General features: G+C 43.8%; 1 protein-coding gene and 1 long non-coding RNA gene across 3 annotated transcripts in view; one reads left to right on the forward strand and one right to left on the reverse strand.

The window, feature by feature from the left end:
- The window catches only part of LOC149305991 (transcription factor Maf-like), a 179,712-nt gene extending 165,001 nt beyond the window's left edge, over positions 1–14,711 (reverse strand). Inside the window, exons 1-2 of one of the 2 annotated variants that reach the window (XM_089476737.1) lie at positions 11,933–14,711; positions 7,745–9,598 (exon numbers count right to left, since the gene is read on the reverse strand). In XM_089476737.1, coding sequence (XP_089332863.1) covers positions 9,580–9,598; positions 11,933–13,179 — 1,266 coding nt within the window. In that variant the 5' untranslated portion in view covers positions 13,180–14,711 and the 3' untranslated portion in view covers positions 7,745–9,579. Of the gene's footprint in view, positions 1–7,744; positions 9,599–11,932 lie in introns of those variants that run through there. The other variant, XM_089476736.1, reaches the window with a different exon arrangement.
- A 289-nt stretch (positions 14,712–15,000) lies between these two features.
- Positions 15,001–18,682, forward strand: LOC149305993 (uncharacterized). The gene is made up of 3 exons (XR_016282510.1): positions 15,001–15,084; positions 16,302–16,399; positions 17,681–18,682. It is a non-coding gene; the product is annotated as an uncharacterized LOC149305993 (long non-coding RNA).
- The last annotated feature ends 4,722 nt before the right edge of the window (positions 18,683–23,404 follow it).

Here is a 23,404-nt window from a genome sequence, read left to right on the forward strand (position 1 = left end):
TCTCTCTCTCTCTCTCTCTCTCTCTCTCTCTCTCTCTAGCTGTCTGAAACTGTTATTTAATGTGGAGATAAGGGCAGCCTATGCGATGCGCCTGTAAGCAGGACGGATGTCCTTGGGAACTTAGGGGAAAGGAACAGCAGCTGGGAAAGGGCTTGCAGGCATCGGAAGGAAGGATGGATGGGAGGAGAGAAGAGAAGAGGGAAAGGGAAAGGGAAGAAAGGAAGGGAAGGGAAAGGGAAAGGGAAAGAAAGAAAGAAAGAAAGAAAGAAAGAAAGAAAGAGAAGAGAAGAGAAGAGAAGAGAAGAGAAGAGAAGAGAAGAGAAGAGGAGGAAGGAAGGAGAGGAGAGAAGAAGGAAAGGAAGGGAAAGGGAAAGGGAAAAGGAAAGGGAAAGGGAAAGGGAAGGAAGGAGAAGAGAAGAGAAGAGAAGCAAAGGAAAGGAAAGGGAAAGGGAAGAAAGGAGAAGAGAAGAGGAAGAAGGAAGGAAGGGAGGGAGGAAGGAAGGAAGGAGAAGAGAAGGAAAGGGAAGCGAAGGAAGAAGAGGAGGAGGAAGGAAAGAAGGAAGGAAGCAGGGACATAGCCAAGGGGGGGGTTCTTGGGGTCCGGACCCCCCCTTCTATTAGAAAAATGAATGGTGTGTGCTGCTGCGCCGCCGCACCCAAGCCCCATTATAATGGTGGCATTTAGTCTGGACCCCCCCCCCCCTTCCTAAAATCCTAGCTACGTCCTTAGAAAGGAAGGAATAGGAAGGAAAGGGAAAGAAAGGGAAGAGAAGAGAAGAGAAGAGAAGAGAAGAGAAGAGAAGAGAAGAGAAGAGAAGAGAAAGGTTTGTTCAAGAACCCATTTGTTTGCCTTCTTGGCTGTCCATGGCATCTTAAGTACAGTACTCTTGTCCAGCACCTTTCAAACGAGTTGATGTTCTTTCTGTCTGCTTCCTTCCTTCACTGTCCAGCTCTCCCATCCGTACATCAATGGCGTAGGTCCCTAGGGTCAGTGTCACCTGGTGCAGGAACTCATGGTGTCACCCTCCCATTGACCTCCTCCAGTTCACACTATACAGAATCCTTAGTCGTGGTTTCTTTGCACTTATGTTGCTCGTGAATCGTAATTCCCATGTCCCACTGCCTGCAATGCTAACAGCTGTGACATAAACAACTAGCAAAATTAAAATTAGACCTTTAGATTGCAATATCATACACATAATCTAAATGTATTTACAAATACATAGTCAAGATTTGGTTAAAATATAATATTTTTTTTAAATTAAAAGAATATTTTTTAAAAAAAATTCAATTTTTTAAAATTCAATTTAAAATTTTGAAATTTGAAATTTAAAAAATTCCAGGGGGATCCTTTCTTCTTCTACTGACCTTTACCTCACTCCCACCATCTCTGCAAGCATTTTAAGGAGATAAATGCCACAATGTTTCTGCCAAAATACAGGTGTTTCAGTGGTGTCACCCCCCTTTAGGTGCGCTCTGCACCCCTTGCACCCCCAATGACGCCATATACATGGTAATTGGGAATACAATGGCCTGAACCATTGTGACTTTAGTGCTCATGTCTTTGCTCTTCAGTAGCTTTTCCAGTTCTTTCATAGCTGCCCTTCCCATCCTAGTCTTCTTATTTCTTGACTGCAGTCTCTATTCTGGTCAGTGTTTGATCCTAGATATGAGATGTCTTTGACTGTTTCAATTTCCTCGTTGTCTAATTTGAATTTGTGCATTTCTTCTTTGGTCATTATTTTTGTTTTCTTTATGTACAGCATTAGGCCTGCCTTTGCACTTTCCTCCTTGGCCTTCCTTATTAACTGTTTCAATTCCTAAATGTCTTCTGCTAGTATTACGGTGTCATCTGCATACCTTAGGTGGTTAGTGTTGCTTCTGCCTACCTTCACTCCTCCTTTTTCTGATTCTAATCCTGCTTTTCTTATGTTTTACAACAATAATAATAACAATAACTTATTTATTTATTTATAGCCCACCCAATCATGAGGAATCCGGCGGGTTTTCAGCATATACGTTAAACAAGTAAGGTGATAAGATGCAGTCTTGCCCATCGGGATGCAGTCTTTGCCTATTGGGAACCACTGTTTCTCCAAATTCTGTTCTGATGTAGTTGACTAGGCCTTTGGTAGCAGATTGCTCTGGAACTTACTAAACCCATAAATATCCCATGTGGGAATGGAGAGAAAGTGGGTCCTGTAGTTGCTGCCGTGGTTTACTGCATCCGATATGCATCCGATATGTGTTTGTGTGCGTTTGTCTGTGTGTGTTTCTGTAACTGTCTGCCTGTAGTACTATAGTTTTAGAACTCTTCTAATAAGACCAGTTGTCTGTTTACTCTATTATATGTCTTGGGGTTTTAGATTTTGCGCCATTGGCAGGTTTTTATGTTGTTTCGATGGCTCCATAAAGTGCCGTGCAAAACGTAACAGCACTACATAAATATATATAAATTTTAAATTTGTGCTTGTGTGTGTGTGTGTGTGTGTGTGTGTGTGCCTGCTATGGGATTCCATGTGTAAAATATGGGATATATTTATATTATATAATATAATAAACACCTGTATTTTGATTTATAATATAAGATATACAGTATATACAATAAAATGTACAGTATATATATATATATATATATATACACACACACACACACACACACACACACAATAATAATAATAATAATAATAATAATAACTGAGGAGTTGACCACCAGCATGGCCTAATGGTTTGAGCATTGGATGAGGAACCTAGAGACCAGGGTTCGATTTCCAGCTCAGCCATGAAACCCATTGGGTGACCTTGGTCAAGTCACACTCTCTCAGCCTCAAAGGATGGCAAGGGCAAACCCCATCAGAAGAAGCCATGATAGGTTCACCTTAGGATTGCCCTGAGTCTGTAACAACTTGAAGGCCCACAAGAAAAACTGAGGAGTCACTTTTATAGCCCGTCTTTCCTCCAAGAAGCTCAAGGTGAGACACAAAAACCTTGCGAGGTAGGTTTGGCTTAAACAGGGATTAAAACCTGGATCTCCCCAGGACAACAGATATCGGTGGCCCTTTCTGATGCATAGAGTGGCTGGAAATGGGGATAAATGATTTTTTCCCCACTTTGGGCTTGAATAAGGATGCCTGGTCTTCAGAATAGCAATAATGGACAGCCAAAATTCCTGAAAACGTAGACTTGACAATCAGGAAGGAGCCATTCACAAGTCGTCGTTCTACCAAAATACCCATTCCGGTTCATTTCTGTAAAATTAACACATGGTCCACATTCGTAAATGACATGATGCATATATTTCTGTCTTCATGGAGGGTGCATCCCTCCCGCCCCCAAATGTGAGATCCGAGGTTGTCTTGTTCAGTCTGTATAAAAGCAAATGCCTTCCAGCTTTCAAACTGAGAACATCCCATATAAGAAGGCAGAGCTGCCAGTCCTATAAGAGACAGACCTTTTTGGCCTTCGGATAAGAGGCCTCCCTTATAATAAGGAAAAGCTGACAACTCTAAGATTGGGAGAAAATGTGCATGGGGGTATGTGTGTGAATCCAAATATTTGAACGAGTGGCAGAGTTCATCCCAGCTGGACATGACAATGAACCTTCAGGTTTTCCTTTCCAAAAGTGACCCAAAGCTCCCAGAGTGACCTAAAGTGTTCAAAAAAGCCACAGCAAAAATCCTGCTCTGAGTGCACCATTCTGTTCACCGGAACAAAACTAGCAAGAGATGGAAGCCTGACAGCTTCCTTGGATACTCTGATAAGCTTCACCTTGGGATAGCAGAGAGGGAAAAGCCAGTTAGCAAGAAAGAATCAAAAGCCAGGAATCCAGATCAAGTATTCTGTCTGCACTGCAAAACAGAGAGAGAGGAGAAGAGGAAGGAGACCAAGATCACCAAAGACTGATACAAGATGGAGGGTGAATAGGTAGGACAGGAGAATAGAAGGTTGCTCCCTCAAAAACGCTCAAATTATTATGGAAAGGGGAAGGCAGGTTCTGTTTGTTGGGAGAGGCCACCCAAAAAATGGGTGTTAAATTATGTAAACTCTCTTTACTTAGGAGTAAATCACACTTTTCTCAGGGAAGGTAGGACCACCTCAGCCTGAAAGATTTGCTTTAACTTTTCCTGCAACATATATTTGTATCACACCTTTCCTTTCCAAAGGTGCATTGCATACAAAGGTAAATTATAGGAGCCTGCCCTGCATGATGCAATGAATACAGTTTTGGAAGGAGCAACAAGACCTGACAAACCAAGGCCTGAGATTAGAACAAGGCAAGCAAGGTCTTCAGCCTCCTAGGGCTGGATGGAGGGATCATTTCTTCAATGTTTGCAGGCATAGGTGCAGATGTGGCACTGATCAATGCCAATATCGAAGCCTCTGAGAAGCCTAGTGAGCTGCAGTTGCAAAGGCGTAGCACAGCTTTAAAGAGCAGAATGAAAAGATGAAAGAATAGGAATTAAACTTAAGAGGAACAGGAGGGATGCCCTACCTCTGAGTCCCTTGAAGACATGCTCAGGCCCAAAGCTATGGCAACTTCAAGAAGTTATTAAACAGTTTTAGCAAAATAATGTGGGTTATTCTAAGAAGGATTGGGAGAGGTATTTTGTGTGTGTGTGTGTGTGTGTGTGTGTGTGTGTGTGTGTGTGTGCACAATACCTCTCCCAACCAGATATACATATTTATTAGATATATAAAAAAAATCTAATGCATCATTGGAGACTCCAAACTGTAGGTTACTGAGGTTATGCATTGGTCAAACTGCCTTACTTCTCCATGGATGTGCCTTGAACTTCAATGAGTCCAAACAGAGCCATTCCAGCAAAGCAATATGAAAACTGTATGTGTGTGTGTGAGAGAGAGAGATTTGCATGATCCTCTCTCTGAAACAGAAACCTCGCCTTCTCCCAGGATCCAAAAGCACAGCCTGCATGGTTTTGGGTTACACATCTCCAGATTGCTGCCCCTTTCACAGGAACAGGAAAATAAACGTCACCATCAACCCCTCTGTTTTAAATGACACCGAAGATCCACAAACCAAGTCGAAGGTTAAAGAATACCAATATGTTTCTGCCTATCTGACTCCTGATTGTTTGGAAGGGGAAAAGCAGCGATGGAAGGTGCTTCCCCTTGTCTTGTAAACCTGGTCTGGTGTTTTCACTTGAGTCAGAATACTCTTCTCTGTTTCTTCCATTCGCTCTGCTTTTTTTCCCTTTGCTTGGCCTCAGGTTAGAAATGAAATTATGAATGGAAAATAATCCCCATATTCATAAACCTCTGGAGTTTTTGTTTTTTAAAAAAGATCCAATGTAAGATCCAGGCATTGCAAATTTTAACAGAGATCTGGTTTAACACTTTGCAGGATGGAGGATTGAATACGAAGAGAGACTTCCCTGCCTTGGGCATATTTGGGGTGGGCAAAGGCCAAACAAGGATGCCATCAACCATCAGGGGTGCAATTTTGGGCAAAAAGTGCAAACATTTCAAGCAAAGAAAGGTGAGGAGGGAAGCCTTGCTTTCCTTATAGGAGCAGACAGTTTTTCTGATTGGCCCAGGCCAGGCAGTTTACTCACTGCTTACACATTAACCTGCTTGGAGAGAACTGCAGTGATGCAGCCTATAGAGTCTGCCTGGGCTATCAGAAGGTCAAGTGCTAAAGGACATGTGTGCATTTCAGGAGTAGAAGGAGGCTGGGGAGAGGGGGGGGGGATGTTTGTTAAAGCAAATGGAGGCAGGGAGAGAGAAAGACGCTCGCTCCTGCACACCTCGGTGCACACCTCGGTGCATTCCCAGTGACTCAAATGCTCTACGGCTGGGATGATATGTCGCTGAATGCCTCTGGATGTGGTTGGACTGCAACACCCATTAGCCAAAGCAGGGAGGAGGATGGGAGTTGCAGCCCAAAAATATCTGGGAGGCCACAGGTGCTTACCCTCCTCCCACCGCTTTCTTTACTCAAAAGACTGATAGGTTTAAGGAGAATTCAAAGATATAGCCGTGTAGAATCTTGTAGCACTGCTGAAACTCACTGAAAGAAAAAATTTGACAGACTGATCTTTCCTAGATTTCAGTTTACTTCCTTAAATCTACGAAAGCTCAGGCTGCCAACTTCTTTCTTTCAATGTGTCTCAAAGGTGCTATAATATCTCTCTGCATACAGGTTTAAGGAGGTTTTGCAAGGTCACCGGGTCCACGGCACTCACACACACCCAACTTTGACACGCAGAGGCAGCCCCACAACTTTGCCTTTTGGAGTGCCACAACCTTTTCTTCTTTCCAAAGGTGTCTGATGACCTTTGCCCTCTCGCTGCGCATGAGTTTTAAGAGCAGCACCTTATAAAACTTTCATGGGCTGCTTGCAAATCAAATCACAGACCATTGCTCTACTTTGTCCCACTTCTTATTTCTCTCCCCCCTCCAAAAAAAAAAAAAAAAAGTCCCCCTTCTTCGATTACAAAACAGGGCAACAAAGTATTCTCTGAAAAGTCACTCTCTCTTGCATGCTGTTTCAAAAAGTATCTTTCTCTCCTTCTCTTAAACTAAACTGGTGGAGGCCCAAATTCGTGGAAGTCAGGATTCAGCTTGTGCAAGAAGAAGCAAGTCTTCCCCAAAGTGAATCCTCTTTGCTCTCAGATCTTATTGCTGCAGCTTATGGGAAGATCACTGTGCCGATCAAGTTTGGGGAGGTTTTTGGAAAGGTCCCAACTGAGCAATGTACATAAAACAGAATACTTTTTATACAAATTTGTATACATAAAACAGAATACTTTTCAGATTTTCCACCCCTCCAGGTTGCCCTCCACACAGAAGCAGCCAGCATTTGTTGACCTGTTTGTAGGAGGTTGCCCTCCTCTCCTATTTAAGTCGACAGGAAAAAACTTGGGCTAGCAAAATACATGCATGAAACAAATAATTTCCCCATGCCACCCCACAAATCACAGGTCCAAGGGGGAGAAAAAGAACCCATAGGCTATAACCTAACCCAGTGTCATGCTCATCTGGTGGAATTCTAAACACACACACACACACAAATATATATGTTTTAAAGTGTGCCTTTTGCAAGCCACTTTTGAAACCAAAACATCCCTCGAGCCTTTTGCAAAACACGGTTCCAACAAATTTAGGGACAACAGTTCCAACAAACCAGGGCAAAATATTTTCCTGCCCATCAAACTTGGGCAGATTTAGATTTCGGTTCTTTTGGGTCAGACCTTCATTTATTTCCCCCTTAACTGCTCCTAATGTCAACAAAGGGATATAGAGGCAAAATAAAACCAAAGGCCGTATCCACTCTTACTGCACACTAGCATGCCCAGATCTGGTTCCTCGGCTTTAGGAAGACGATACCTTTATGCCATAAACCAACCTTTTTTCCCCCCATTGTACAGTTTTGTACTTTGTACACTTTGAGGTTTTACAGTGAAATTCTCATCTGAGGCCGAAAAGTGGAACAATTACAGTAAAGGGATGGTGCCTAAAGCTTTCCAATATAATTACAAAACTAGCAAAGTGACTGAAAAAACACACCTTTATTATAAGAAAGGTAAGTAGTGTCATGGAGTAATTTCTACCTATATGGCATATCTTCCCATATACCTGCCAAATACTTGCTCCATATGTACCTTCAAATATACCTGAGGTCCACCTTGGCCATAGTTAAGGTTTACAAAGATCTCCCTGTCTCAACATACCCCAAAATACTATTGTCACCTTAAAAAAAGCTACAAACTAACAAAACGCAGTACGGAATCAAAAAATGCAGTTTATTATTATAGTAGATTACTCTTTTCTTTTTGATATAACCAGAGAGTTGGAGAAGGGGAGAAATGAAAGAAAAGCACATGAGGAACTTCACACAGCGTTAGTTCGTAACTCAAAATATAAATCCATTTTGCACAGCAAAATATGTAAAGGGGAACCCAAAAAATAAAGTAAAATAGAAATAACTGATAAGATTTTTTTTTTAATATTTATTGCGGTAAGATTTTTTCTCTCTCTCTCTCTCTCTCTCTTCATTTCTTTTTTCAAAAGACAAGATTATCAGTCCCTGAAAATAAAAAAATTAACCCTGCTGATTAATGCCTTTTAAAACTTGTGTGAATTTGTGAAGTTACAGAAAATCCAGTTCTGCACCACAATACAACAGTAAAAAAAAAAAACTGCATCATTTTTTAAAAACGGAGCAGTAATGCCATCTTTGCAACGGCGCAAAATGGGATTAGCACCCTAAAAACCAGGTTTCGTCACGGTTTCTATTTTATGCTTCGGGTTATTATATATCTTATTAGTGCAATTCAGTCCCAGATATTCCAATTTCCATCTCCCCTCCCGCAAAGCAAAACAAAACCACCCCAATTCCCAACCGTACATTTCGAACACAAAATACTCCTCTTAATACAAACGGGAGGCTCCCCCTTTTAATACTTTGGTTTCCAAATACAGTCAGTGGCATAGCAAAGTCTACACATATCGAACTTATATTTAAGTTGCAAACACATGCTGGATTATCTACTTTAGAAAGAAAACCAGTCCCATTGTAAATTCCACCCTCTTTTTAACATCGCAACAGTGAACAATTTAGTGCATCGTTTCTGTTTTTATAAAAAGGAAAACAAAACCCTATATTCTAGACAGACCTAACCCTTTCAAACTCATTGATAACATTCCTTTATCTGTAGCATACATTTGAACTGGGCTAACAGACAACCCAAAAGTTAGAATTAAATTATATACCAAGGAACCCATATCGCATTGCACATTCGACAACAACAAAATGCAAATAAAGGGGGGGGGGAATAAGGAAATGGGGGGCGATCATTCCAAAATAAACTTTTTTGACTGCTTTAAGCAACATCATCATCTTCAAATCCCATCAAGTGGAAGTATTATTATTATTAATATTAATATTTAAAGCATATGTTTTACAACTTCTTCCCATAGTTCTTTATGGTTTTTTTTGTTGTTGTTGTTGTCTTTTTTCTTTCTTTTTGGCCATGTTAATCGCAATCCGTTCTGGCCTTTTGTAGGTATGTGTTTTGTTTTTGTTTCTAATATATATATGTATATAAAAAAGATGAGGTGTTTCAATGCCTTACAAAGAAGTCTGAAGTTCAGAGCGACTCAAAGCAGTTGTTTCCAGAGCGGATGCAAACTCTTTTTTGCACTTTTTTGCTTTCGGTTCAAAAAAGTGTCCACACAACACAACTTTGAAAAGGACGACGGTCATGCCATTACAGTCTCCAAAGTCCATATCCAAGCAAAAGGAAAATATATACGTATATTTATATATATATCTATATATATATATATATACACCATACATGTCCAGCATGCAGGGCTATTATCAATATAATGTCTCTTTTTTTGTCTTTTCTTTCTCCCCGTAGTCTTTTTTTAAAAAAAATTATTATTATTTCGAAACAACGACAAGAGTTCATTGACGCTAAGACGAAATGGCAAGCAAAATGATGGATGAGATGAGGATGGGAGTCTAAGGGCAGGCCCAAAGTTACACCGTGTGGCAACCTATGAGGCCATCATCGCTCAGAGCATGAAGACATGGAGACGTTGATGGAGGAGTCATTCAAGGTACGTTGATCTACGTTTTTGCACAACAACAGATGGAATTCAGCAAAGGGTGATATCTTACTATATGCTTTTTATTCTTCTGTTATTATTTTTTCCCTCCCCAAGTTCAAAACTCCCAGGAAGAGCTGAGGATGGCCCCAAAGAAGTAAAATTTTGGTTTGGTTTTTGGACACAGCGGACTCAAAATCTAAAGGATGGAGAGAGGGATGACACTTCATGAACTGAAGATCATCGTCATCCCCATCGTCATCATCGCAATGTGGATGGCAGGGTGCAAGAGCTGAGCAAAAATGGGACTTCCAAAACGAAAGTATATGTATATGTGTGTGTGGATATATAGACACACACACACACACACACACACACACAAGTGCACACCCATGGAGCAAAAAAAATAAAGGCCTGGTGTTTGGTGGGATGAAAAACCCAAAATATAGACAATAGACGGGACAGGATAAATATGACTCTCATTAAAGTCCATTTAAATTGGACTGCAGAAATAACCCGGTTTGAAACCACTTTAACTGCCCTGGCTCAATGCTATGCAGTTCTGGGAATTGTAGTGTGCCTGTCATCACAAAATGTCAGCTCCAAAACAGACTGCAGAAATAAACCAGTTTGAGAACGATTCAACTGCCCTGGCTCAATGCAATGCAATTCTGGGAATTGTAGTGTGCCTCTTAGCACACAATTTTAGGTTCCAAAACACACTGCGGAAATGACCCAGTTTGAGAGCACTTCAGCTGCCCTGGCTCAGTGCTAAGGAGTTCTGGGAATGCTCAATGAGAGGGAATTCTGGGAACAAACTACAATGCCTAGAGTCCCCTAGCATTGAGCCAGGGCAGTTCAAAGCAGTGTCAAACCAGACTATCCCTGCAGTGTGGGCACCTTAGAGTTGGGAGAGAGTCCCCCTCCCTCTCCAAGGGTCATGCAGTCTAACCTTTTCCTGCCATGCAAGAACTCCCTCTCAAAAGCCCTCTCTGTTTCCAAAAACCAAAGGAGGAGACTCCCCCCCCCAGTCCTGTGTGTGGTGTGTTGTGGTTGTGTGGTTGTGTGTGGAAGCCCCCCCCCCCCGGAATTCCCTAGCATTGAGCCAGGGCAGTTCAAAGCAGTGTCAGACTGAATTACCCCTGCAGGGTGTGGATGCAGCCCTAGAGTTGGAAGGGTCATGCAGGCCAACTACCTTTCCCTGCCATGCAAGAACTCCCATTCCAAAGTGGCCCAAAACCAAACAAAGGGGGGAAATCTCCCTTACAGTCCTCTCTGTGTGTCTGTAGAAACCCCCCCAGGCCCATTGTTTCCAAACCAGGGGGAGTCTCTGTCACACCCCTGTGTGTTGTTGTTGTTGTTGTTGTGCATGATGGAGAGAGGTTGTGTGGAAACCTCTCAGGCTGACTCTTTCCAAGCCAGTGTTGTGTTGTGTTGTGTAATGGGGAGGGGGATGGTGGAAGCCCCAGGACAGTTCAAAGCCACCTCAAACTGGACTATCCCTGCAGTGTGTAGGGGCAGCCCTGTGTGTGGATGCAATCTCTCCCTTCTCTCTCTCCGAGGGCCATGCAGCCCAACCACCTTTCCCTGACATGCAGGAACTCCCTCTCCAAAGTGTCCAGAAACCAGAAAAAGAGGTCCTGCTTTTGTTGTGTTGTGTTATGGGGTTGTGCAGTTCCAAGCAGCCTCAGAGCAGTGTGTGGGGACAGCCCAGGGTCCCCCCTTCTCTCTCTCCAAGAGCCATGCTGCCCAACCACCTTTTCCCTGCCATGCAGGAACTCCCTCTCCAAAGTGTCCAAAAACCAAAAAAGAAGGAATCCCCCACCCCCACCACCACTGTGTCTACTGTGTTGTGTTGTGTGTTATGTGCTGTGTTATGGGGAAGGGAGGGGGATGGAAGCCCCAGGGCAGTTCCAAGCAGCCTCAGACCAGATGACCCCTGCAATGTGTGGGGTCATCCCAGTGTGTGGATACAAGCCAAGAGTCATGCAGCCCAACCACTTTTTCTCCCTGCCGTGCAGGAACTCCCTCTCCAAAGTGTCCAAAAACCAAAAGAGGAGGAACCTTCCCCCTGGGGCTTGATCATGAGTTTGTGGTGCAGAGGTGCGATGCTTTGGGCATCCCCAAAGGTGGAAGGGTCCAAGGGTCATGCAGCCCTGCCACCTTTTCCCCTTGCTGACCGTGCAGGAACTCCCTCTCCAAAGTGTCCAAAAACCAAAACTCAATCAAAAGGTGTCCCTAACCCCATCCCAGCCCAAGTCCTGGGTGCGAGGCATCATGCGGTGATGCGGGGGCTGTGGAAGGAGGAGGCATGCCCCCATCATCATCATCTCCCACTCCCAAAGGGGGGACTCACATGAAAAACTCGGGCGAGGAGGGGCTGTCGCTGCCGCTGGCGGGTCCGGATCCGCCGTTGTTGGCGTTGCTGCCGCCGCCGGTGTCTCGGAAGCCGCTGGCCAGGAGCTTGTCGTACTTGTCCTTGTAGGCGTCTCGCTCGCGGAGCAGGCGGGCGATCTCCTGCTTGAGGTGCTCGACTTGGGCCAGGAGCTGGTTCTTCTCGGACTCGAGCACGTGGCGCTGCTGGACCCGCTTGAAGCGGCAGGACTGGGCATAGCCCCGGTTCTTCAGGGTCCGCCGCTTCTGCTTCAGCCGGATCACCTCCTCCTTGCTCACCCCCCGCAGCTGCCGGTTCAGCTCCCGGACCGACATGGTCACCAGCTGCTCGTCCGAGAAGCGGTCCTCGAAGGGCAGCGAAGGCGGGTGCAAGCCCGGAGTAGCACTACTACTACTAGAGGAGGAGGAGGAAGACGAGGAGGAGGAGGAAGAAGTGCTACTACTGCTGCTCCCGGCCGAGGCGGGATGATGGTGGTGATGGTGGTGATGGAAGCCTGGATGGTGATGCTGATGCTGTTGTTGCTGCTGCTGCTGTTGTTGAGCAGCCGCCGCAGCGATGACAGCAGAGACCACCGCGGCAGCGGAGCCCATCTCTTCGGGGGGCATGGTGCCCATTTGGGGTTGCCCCCTGGCATAGCCGTCGAAGGAGGCCCCGGATCCTCCCGAGCCGGCCGCGGCGGCCACCACAGCAGCCAGGGGATGATGGGTGCTGTTGATCAAGGCTTCCACAGCATCCTCAGGGCTGAAGGCTAACGCCTCGGGGTTGAGTTGCTGCTGCTGCTGCTGCTGCTGCTGCTGGGGATGATGATGGTGTTGCTGGTGCTGCTGGGGATGATGGTGCTGGGGGTAGCCGGTCATCCAGTAGTAGTCTTCCAAGTGGCCCTTCTGGTCCTGGCCTCCGCTGGCCGTGCTGCCCCCGGCGACGGAGCCGGGGCTGGGGGCCGAGAAGCTGGGCGAAGGGGGCACGGAGCTGCAGGGGGTGCTCATCGGGGTGGAGGAGAGGGAGCCGCCGGCGATCAGGCGCCCGCACTGGCTGATCAGCCGCTCGGTCTCGCCGGGCTCCTTCTTCACCTCGAACTTCATCAGGTCGAAGTCGTTGACGTACTCCATGGCCAAAGGGCTGGTAGGCAGCTCCGCCGGGGCCCCCAGGGACAGCTCCGAGGGGCCCGAGGCCCCCGCTGAGGAGGAGGAGGAAGAGGAGGAGGCCATCCGCTTCCCGGGCACCACGGCCCCCAGCCCCAGCCCGCTCCTCCAGAAAGAGGGGCCCGAGGGACCCAGAGGGTGAGCCAGCTTGGGGCAGGGAGGGGGCAGCGCCTGGGGTCCTTGGCTCCGATCCCCCTTCGGGTGCTGGACAGCTTCAGCCCCCCCTGAGGCTCAGATCCCCTTCGCTGGCTGGAAAAGTGGCTTTGGAAAGGTTCCGATCCCCCCCCTTCAGTTTCTGGGAAGGCTCAGGATCCCCCTCCGGTGGTTCCAAAGTCTCCGGATCCCCTTGGCTCGCTGGAAAGGTTCCGATCCCCCTTGGCTTACTAGAAAGTCTCAGGATCCCCCTGGGTTGCTAGAAAGGTCCCGGTCCTCTTGGGTTACAGGGAAGTCTCAGGATCCCCTTGAGTTGCTGCAAAGGTCCAAATCCCCTCGGGTTGCTGGGAAGGTTCCGATCCAAAAGGATTGCTGGGAAGGTTCCGATCCTCTTGGGTTGATGGAAAGTCCAAGGATCCCTTTGGTTTCGGGGGGATTTTGTTCTCCTCCTCCTCCTCCTCTTCCTCTGCGCCCGGAGTGTCTGGGCTGCAGCCGGTGGGGCGGAGGCGATGCTTGGCCTCCGGGCCTCTCCTTTGGGCCTCTCTATTCCTGGGGCATCAGGCCGGCCGTCGCCTCGCTCTCCGGTTCCCCTCCTTTCTTGCTTTCCTTCCTTCCTTCCTTCTTTTCTCTCTCTCCTCTCTGCAGCTTTGCAAACTGCAGCTTGGCAGGAGAGGACGAACGCAAGGCGAAAAAAAGAAGCAAGATCGCGGCGGAGTTCTGGGTTTAAAAAGAAATGGTCTTTTCCTTCCTTCCTTCCTTCCTTCCCTCCTTCCTTCCTTCCCTCCCTCCTTTCTCTCTCCTCTCTGCAGCTTTGCAAACTGCAGCTTGGTTTAGAAAAAGGAAAGTAAAAAAGCAAGACAGAGATCGCTTGGGAGTTCTGGGCTCTTTGGGTTTAAAAAGAAATGGTCTTTCCCTTTCTTTCCTCCCCTTCTCTCTCTCTCTCTCTCTCCTTTTCTCTCTCCCTTCTTCCTCTCTGCAGCTTTGCAAACTGCAGCTTGGCAGGAGATGATGATTCAAACAAAAGCAGAAGAACGAGAAGAAAAAGGCAAGACACAGATCCCTTTGGAGGTCTGGGCTCTTTGGGTTCCAAAAGAAAGAGTCTTTTCCTTCCTTCCTTCCTTTCTCTTTCTTTCCTTCTTTCTTTCAGTCTTTCCTTGGCGGTGCTTTAGGCTCCTTTGGGGCTTTCCATTTACAAAAAACCAGTTGGGAAAATGAAGAGAGAAGTCCCAAACAAGAGAGTGAAGTTGAATCAAGATTTCATATATATATGTATGTATATATATATATCTCTCTTTAGGGAGATGGGCAAGGCTTAGAGGAGGAGGAGGAAAGGGAGGAGGAGGGGGATCCCAGTTGAGCCAGGAGGAGACTAGGCATTGCGAGGGAGGAGGAGGAGGAGGAGGAGGAAACTAGAACTCCCAAGTCCCCCAAAAGGAGGACCTCTCTTCCTTTTTTCCCAAGCGCTCCCTCCTGGAGGAGAAGCTTGAAAAGCCTGGCTGGCTCTTTATAGCGCGCGTGACGTCACAGCCTCCGCCAGGGACACGGGCTCCCCGTCGTGGCCAATCAGGGACCGAGGAGCCCGGACCTCATTTGCATAATAAGCCTCGGAGCCAGGAAAGTTCTTCTTCTTCTTCTTCCGGAGCTGTCAATCAAAGGCTCCAATCAGCTGACTGTCAGCTGGGAGGAGGAGGAGGAGGAGGAGGAAGGCCTTTAACTCTTTCTTGGATGGAGGGATGGAGGGAAAGAGGGGAAGGAGGAGAGGAAGAAAGGCAGCATCCCAAGCCCTTTGGAGCCAGAGGATGCAGCTGGGAGGCAAAGGTAAGGATTATCATCATCATCCATCATCATCATCATCATCACCATCATCATCATCCCTTGATTCCTTTCCTGCCTTGGCTCTGCCCTCCACTCCTCATCTTTGGGACTCTTCACCCCAAACCTGGATCCTTTGCTCGTGTGAAGAGGCTAGACACGTGTCGAAAAGGGAACCCCCTTGAAAAAGCAGGGAGAGGATCACCAGAATGCCATAGCCTTGAGCCCTGGCAGTCAAAGCTGTCTCGAACCGGGTTATCTACTCCAGTGCAGATGCCGCCTCCGTTGATATCGATCCATCCATAGAGCTCTAGATAGATCTCAAGTTTTCCCGGAGACAAACAAACAAACAAACAAACAAACAACCCAGAGAGTTTCCCAAGGTTTCTTCTGTTTAAATTCAGACAAACAAAAAAAGGCTGGAGGGGAAGAATTCACTTTATTTATTCGGATCCACTTCATTTCACTTTATTCAGATTATATATAGATATAGATATAGATATAGATATAGATATAGATATAGATATAGATATAGATATATATCATTGCACTTTATTTATTCAGATCCCTTATATATATATATATATATATATATATCTTTTATTTCACTTTATTTGTTCAAATCCATATATATATATATATAGATCCCATATATATATATATATATATATATATATATATATGCATATGCATATATATATACACGCATACCCTTTATTTCCCTTTATTTATTCGGATCCCATATATATATATATATATATATATATATTCCATATAGATCCCACATCCTTTACTTCATTTTATTTATTCGGCTCTCATATATATATATATATATATATATATATATATATACACCCCCTTTTTTCACTTTATTTATTCAGATCCCATATATATATATATATATATATAGGGATGGGTTCAATTAATTTAAAAGTGTGTGTGTATGTATGTATATATATATATTTATTTATATAGGGATGGGTTCAATTAATTTAAAAGTGTGTGTGTATGTATGTATGTGTGTATATATATGTGTGTGTGTGTGTATAAAAATAATAGGGATGGGTTCAATTGATTTAAAAGTAAGGAAAGAAAGCACCAGTCACAGGCATTTCTTTCTTTCTCTCTCTTTCTCTCTCTCTGGAAGGGAGATGGGGGTATTTATTTACTTATTTACTTGTTTATTTATTGACTTATTTATTTATTTCCATGTCACAAAATAGACAACAACCGCTGGAAAAAGAAAAAGGACCAAGAGTTCCAAGAAATGCCTTTTGCTTGCGCTCGGTTTAAACCTCGACAGCGCCACCTTTCGGCACAGGTCGGTTTCGTCCTGATCTGCTTCCAATTTTAATGTTTTAATTTTAATTTTAACTTGAATGAATTAAATTATTAAGACCCGCAATACAAGTGCACAGGGGCAGCTGCAGGAGGAACCCACATGATAAAAAAGCATTGTAAATTATTTTATTTAGTTAGTTGTTTAAATTTTAAGGAAAGCATTACACTATTATGTAAGCATTATGCTCACAGATTGATTTTTGCCAGGTTGCCAACTGCCCCTTTTTGGGGGATGGATGCAAATGCCAAGGGACAGTGTGCATTTGGCAACCTATTTTGCCTCTGTAGGAGTCAGTTTAGGAGATCAAGACCTTTAAAAAAAAAATAAATTAGGGACTATTCCTGATAATGTCAGATAAGCCAATAAATAAATAAATAAACCTTTAAAACATCCAGACTTGATTTTCGACTGACTTTATGGCAACATCGATCGAATTAACATTAGTTGTAATACGGTGATAAATGAAATGTCCCTAGAAAGTAAGATTTAAGTGCAGGGCTATAAAGTTGTTTATCTGAAAAGTCATTCTCAGAAACCCGACTCCTGGCGCTTTAGTCATATATTAAACCAGGCTTTTTGAACATTGTACTTCGGGGCATTGGCTCCGGCTTGTTTTCAGGGTTTCCTGTTGGAAATCTCTGCCTTATTATACTCAGAAGATGTTTGAAGAAGCTTCTCTTCTGTCTTAAGAGGAGACAGTCATTTCCAGCAACTTGCAAAGAAATGGCATGGTGGGTTTCGGCAATCCGGTCTTTAAAGACCCAGTTTGTGATATCCGTGTCACATGTATTTCCAAAGGTTTTCAAAACAATGATCTGGGTATATCAGAAACTGGGCCTGAATACATACAGGCCACTGACCTCACTGCAAAAGAGGACGAGGCACCGCAAAATGGAGGACCATCCCAGAGAAATGCATTCCCAAAGCAAAGCTAAAAACGCTCATAGAGACAGAAATGTGTGCTTCTTAGTCCTGCTCCAAGTAGAGGGCATTTGGGAATTCCTTCTGGACCAAAAATGGAGGACATGTCCTGGAAAAGGAGGACATCTGATCACGCTGTCTTGGCAGCTTTAAAAAACAAAACACACACACGAAACACCAAAAGTCTCTTTCAGGTGAAATTTAAGAAGGCAAAGTGGATAGGAAGTGTCCAACTTGATCTCCCTTTCTAGGGACAAAGCAGGACGAACACTCCAGAAATGAAACCCTTCTCCCATCTCTATTAATCTCACTATTATCTCTGTTTCTTTTCTTCCGCAGAAAGATGAACGGGGCCCAATGGATTATTTAGCTTCCTTGGCTCTCCATGCCTGTGACTACTTTCTTCCATGAAAAGTGTACATTTGCAGCAGTTTCGCTGGACAGAGGCATCTCTTTCATACGCATGTGCCTCTCCGGCCAAAAATTTGCTCTCTCTGCACCGAAGCATTATATCACACTGACATGTCCCAAATGATTCCCAAAAACCAGGACCCTCTTCCCCACCGAAGGCCGCTTTGAAGGAGGAAAGAGACACGTGCGACGAACATCATCAGAGCCTGATGTTCCCCAATGCAAAGTGGGCATCTGGCATCCAAAATATTACATCCAATTGCCGCTTGGGCCAGACGGTCCTCATCTGACTATTCGAGGTGACGGCGGTGTCCATTGCGGACTGTCATGGAGCGCATCGTGAAGGTGAGCCATTTTAAAAGACAATTTCCAGAGCCTCATTTTTGGCAGCATGCTTGCGCTCTTTGCAATGGGTGTCTAAACACTTACAGTCCTGGATCACAAGCGTTTCTTCTCTAGCCACAGCAGACTTTCATTTCCTTTAGAAGGATTCATCCCTCTGTCATTCTCCAGCAATGATGGGCCCTCTTCCCTCGGTTTGTTCCCCCTCCTCTTTTGCTTGTTCGGAGCCTATTTTATCCATCTATAATCTCTTAAAACCCTAATTTTTGTGATTTCCCCTCTAGAAGGAAAAAACAGGTAAGAACTGTCATCTCCTCTGGAAGCCTCCTTTAGTTGCAATGATCCAAAATGAGAGCACGTCTCTGTATTATATTACAATTGTCCCCCTTCCCACCAAAAACATTGATTTAACATTAGCAATGAATGACCCCAGAATTATACTGTGTTGGGACAGGATTTTTAAATGGTTTCCAAGTGCATACGAAAGACTTGAGCAAACAGGGGTGGTTTTTAAAAGAAGAAGCCACGCACCTCTTGTAAGTTATATAGATGCTGAGTGTCATTTGTTATGACTTTGAGCAAACTCATCTGTCAAGGCCAACACTTTTAAACGCAATCCCTGCGTCGTGCGTTTGTTTATTGTCTTTGTTTTATGGCACAGAAACTCAAACAGCGTCCCTCGAATTTAAGTACGAAAAGATACCCCCCCCAAAAAAAAATTGATTTCCCAAAGACTTCCATGGAAGTAAGAGAGAAAGGCAAAGGCATCCGCCGCTCTTCGGCGCAGGGCTGGATAAATCCTTTTAGCAGCGCTTCAGATCCGTGAACGGGGCAAGCGAATAACAAATCGGTGTTAGCAGATTTATGGGAAAGAAATAATGGAATCAGACAAGATAATCTGATCGGGGCAAAATTGCTGAGGAAACAAGTTCCTCCTTCACAACCGTGGCTACGAAACGGCAGCCTGACAAGTCGAAGGCCATTATAAATAGGTGAATTATGATGGAAATAATCACCCCTGTAATTCAGTATTTATTAATCCTTTTCGCTTTAAACAAGTCACAGATGCCAGAGGAAAGCTTCACTTCTTTGATGGCACATTTTTTATTCCATGGATACACTGTCTGTTTGTCTATCTATCTATCTATTTATCTGTCTATCTATTTATTTATCTATCTGTCTGTCTCCATATCTAACTATTTGTACTCCCTGCGTTTTGTTTCATAATTGAGCATTTCGCATTCAAATCTATGTAATATGTTAGGCCCCGCAAACATCTTTCTGCCCCATTAGCATAAATAGTCACTTCATGAATAACTAACAAAGTTGATCTGAAAAATATTGGCGTATTATTTTATTAAAACGAAACGCAAACATATGTCTAATAAATTATTGTCTGCTGCTGGCAGGAAGGGCTGCGCAGGGATCCAGGCATTGGTGCCTTTGCGTGGGTGAAGTGGCAACAAGAAGGAGAGATAATTTGTGCGCATGAAATTAATTTGCCCTGTCAACCTGTCTGTTCCTCTTTAATAAATAGGGATGCCCACATTTCAGACACGAGGATCACGGAGCAGGAAGCAGATGTAGTTATGCATTCCCTGAGACGTCCCTCACTTGTTTTTATATGGACTACATTATCTGGATATATATATATAATCTAGCTCTTTAGTTTGCTGGTAATTTTGTTCCCCATTGGAGCAAACCGGACGCCTGATTTGAGTCGTCTGAGCTTAGATCCAAATGCAGCTGCAGTTAGCAAATGTAAAAGAAATCCTATTTCCATCTCCTTTTGCTTAATCACTGTGCCTTCAATCCAGTGCGCAGTTATGCATGCTTAAACCCCCATGGAAATCAATAAAACGCATGCATAATTATGGGCTGGATCACAGCGTATCCGTTTAAACAAGCAGGTGGGATTCGGAAAATTGATCAACTTTGGGGTCGAGTAGAAATCCGGTGTCTCTGGGTTTATTTTATGGCAGATTGATTTCACCGTAGCTGTGGTAGTTTGCATTTTATGATGCCAATGCCACCACTGTGCTGGAGATCTCTCCATTTTTTACATCCTGTTTTGTGTTGGTTTTTGTCACCAGAGCTATTACAGCATCCCCTACACATTCTATAGGCAGCCAGTCTGCACACATCCGCTTCCGCAAGTCGGACCTAAAGGGAACTGATAGCTCCTGTGTCAGTAGGGCAGTGAATCCATTCCAGGACTTAGTCTAAACTTCAAAGGAACACTCTGTCCAAGGTGCTGAATGTATTCTGAGATAAGGTTCAGCATTGCAGGACAGCTCCTTTAAAGATTAAATGCAAACCCAAAAAGGATACATTGCTTCATTGACATGAAATCCACCATGTGCCATTAGCAGCAACACTAGGAGCATTGGACCTTAGATAAGGGAGGTTTAAAGACACTCTGTGTGTGTGTGTGTCTGTGTGTGTGTGTGTGTGTGTGTAATTTAATTCATTCATTTATTCATTTATGCCCTACCTTTCCCCCAATAATGGGACTCAAGGTGGTTTATACATTATTGAAACCAGTACAGATTAAAAACCATACAGTCTAATATAGCCACATATATAAGGTCTAACGCATGCACACTCGCACACATAAAGCGTCACTGTGAGCAACTGTTTTAACTGTTACGTGCTTTTATCTTTTTAAACTGCATTCTCTTTTTAAACAAAAGGGTCTGTTTTAATATTGTTGTCGTTTAATTCCTTTTTAGTGGTCACTTTTGTACGTTTTTCATTATGGCATGTTTTTAGACTGTAAGCTAAGTATTTTAGACTGCAGACTGTAAGCTTTGAATCCCAATTGGGGGGGGGGGGGGGGGGGGCAGAAGCCAGGTACAAACAAACAATTAATAGCTTTAGTTCTGTTTATTAATCACATGCGCATACACACACAATTAAAGAAACAGAACTAAAAGATACAAAATGAGCAAAACATTTTGTCTTCCCTCTTCTTCAGTTGCTAAAGATGAAATCTACACTGTAGAAATAATGCAGTTTGACACCTTTTTAACTGCCATGGCTCCCTCCCGCAAAATCCTGGGATTAGTAGTTTGGTGAGGCACCAGAACTCTTGGGCACAGAAGGCGAAAGACCCTGTGAAACTACAAATCCCAGGATTCCATAGGGTGGAGCTGCAGCACTTAAAGTGGTGCCAAATTTAATGATTTCTACAGTGCAGATGGACCCTAAGCTACATCCAAGATGGGCACTTCAAAATGCTGTGTTTTCAGAATTCATCAGTAGATAATGGCATTTTCCTGTAGATATGGGGACATCTCAATACCAAAGAGAGAGAAGGCAAAGACACTGTTATGATCTGAGCTGAAAGACATTTAAAAATATTAAATGATTAAACCCATTTAAAAATAATTAAAAGACATTTTTTAAAAAAATCAGCAAAAGGTTTTATTTTAAATCATCTTGTTGCAACAAATGTGGTCAATGTAATAATAATAATAATAATAATAATAGATTTTATTTGTATACCGTTTTTCCTTAGATCAAAACGGTTTACAGACTATAAAACTATTAAAAACATCTCGTAAAAATAGATAAAAACAAGTAATACAATTATAAAATACAATCATTCATGGGGTAAGGCAGAGAATAGATGGAATCGAGAGCGCTCAGTTTCATTCCTCGGCGGGGAAGGCTTGACAAAAAAGAAAGGTTTTAAGCCTCTTTTTAAATGTTTCTAGGGGGGTCATGAGACGGAGCTCCTCGGGGAGACTATTCCAAATCCGTGGGGCTGCCACTGAAAAGGCTGTGTGGGATGTGGAGACATATTTGGAAGATGGAATCTCCAACAGATTCTTCCCAGATGTTCGGAGTGTGCGGGGCGGATTGTGTGGGGAGATGCGGTCCCTCAAGTAACTCGGGCCCAAGCCATGTAGGGCTTTATAGGTAATAACCAACACCTTGTATTGCGCTCGGAAGCGAATGGACAATGTAGGGAAGCATCTAAGCTTCACTGTGTTGTGGGGATGTGCCTTTTGGCATAGCACGGCATGTGCCATCCCAAAAGCAAGTGCTCCTAGTGCAACTGATGATGAACCATGCAAACTGGGCTGGGACCTGCGTCTGAGTTAGATACGGACACCATCCAAAAATGGCACTGTGGTCCAAAACATGTTCCTGCAAAGAGATGTGTGATGGCATGACCACACACTATAGAGCATTGGTGAAGAGCCTTTGGAAGGGCTCCGTCTTTTCATAGCAAACTACAACAGTCATATACCTGGGGTACGTCTATACTGTAGAAATAATGCAGTTTGACACTACTTTCACTGCCATGGTTAAAGTATCCTGGGATTTGTCGTTTTGTGAGGCACCTGCACTCTTTGGCAGAGAAGGCCGAAGACCTTGCAAAACTACAAATCCCAGAATGCCATAAGATGGAGCTATAGCACAAAGGGATGTGAAAGTGCATTATTTCTACGGTGCAGATTTCCCCCCATTTCTAGATGTAACCACCCTGGAACACAGGTCCTCATCCAAATACATGGGCAAAACCTTGCTTCAGTATGTGCAGCCTCCAAATGGACTGTTTCTCCCCACTTTTAAAATCGGTTTCTTCCTAATCAATAACAGATCCCTCCTGATTTGAAGCAAGGTCAGATAGAAAGTTCACAGTAAAGCAAAGCAAAGAAACATTATTGTTTGATTCCTGTGCTAATCTATGCGCTATTTTGCAGAAGCATCCACATGTAGAAAAGCAGAGTGGTAAGTGTGATATTTTTATTGCCAAATTTACCTGTGTCCATTGTAATCCCATTTTTTGCTATAGTTTCCTGTGCACTTCGTGCTTTCTTTCTTGATTGAAATTTATATACAGAGATTGACCTCTCTGTACTAATAAACAAATTCTCTTTCCCCCCTTCTTTTTGAAACAGGATTCCTCAAAATGCATTCTGGTTTTAACTGTAGCTTGTTATTCTCTTCATTGACAAGTATTTTTTCAGATTTCAGATGATCATATTATTTGTTTGATTACATGGATGATATCTGTTTTCTAATTAGCATTTAGATATTCATATTCTTGGATTTCCTTTTTCTATTTATGGCTATATAATAATTACCCCCAAAAAATCTTTCTAATCTGATATCATTACTGTAAGCACTTTGCAGCAAACCCCCCCCCCCCCAGGAATTCATTTTTTAAAAATATCAAAATTTGATTTTCTGAAGTATTTTATATCTCCGCATTTCCTCTTCCTTTCTTCTCCCCATCTCTTTCTTTTCATTCATTCGTTCATTCTTTTTCTTTTTTGGCAAGTTGCAAAACAGCCA

Source organism: Sceloporus occidentalis, unplaced genomic scaffold (assembly GCF_023333645.1).
Source record: "Sceloporus occidentalis isolate IW3139 unplaced genomic scaffold, rSceOcc1.0.p SCAF_10, whole genome shotgun sequence".
Classification (NCBI taxonomy): domain Eukaryota; kingdom Metazoa; phylum Chordata; class Lepidosauria; order Squamata; family Phrynosomatidae; genus Sceloporus; species Sceloporus occidentalis.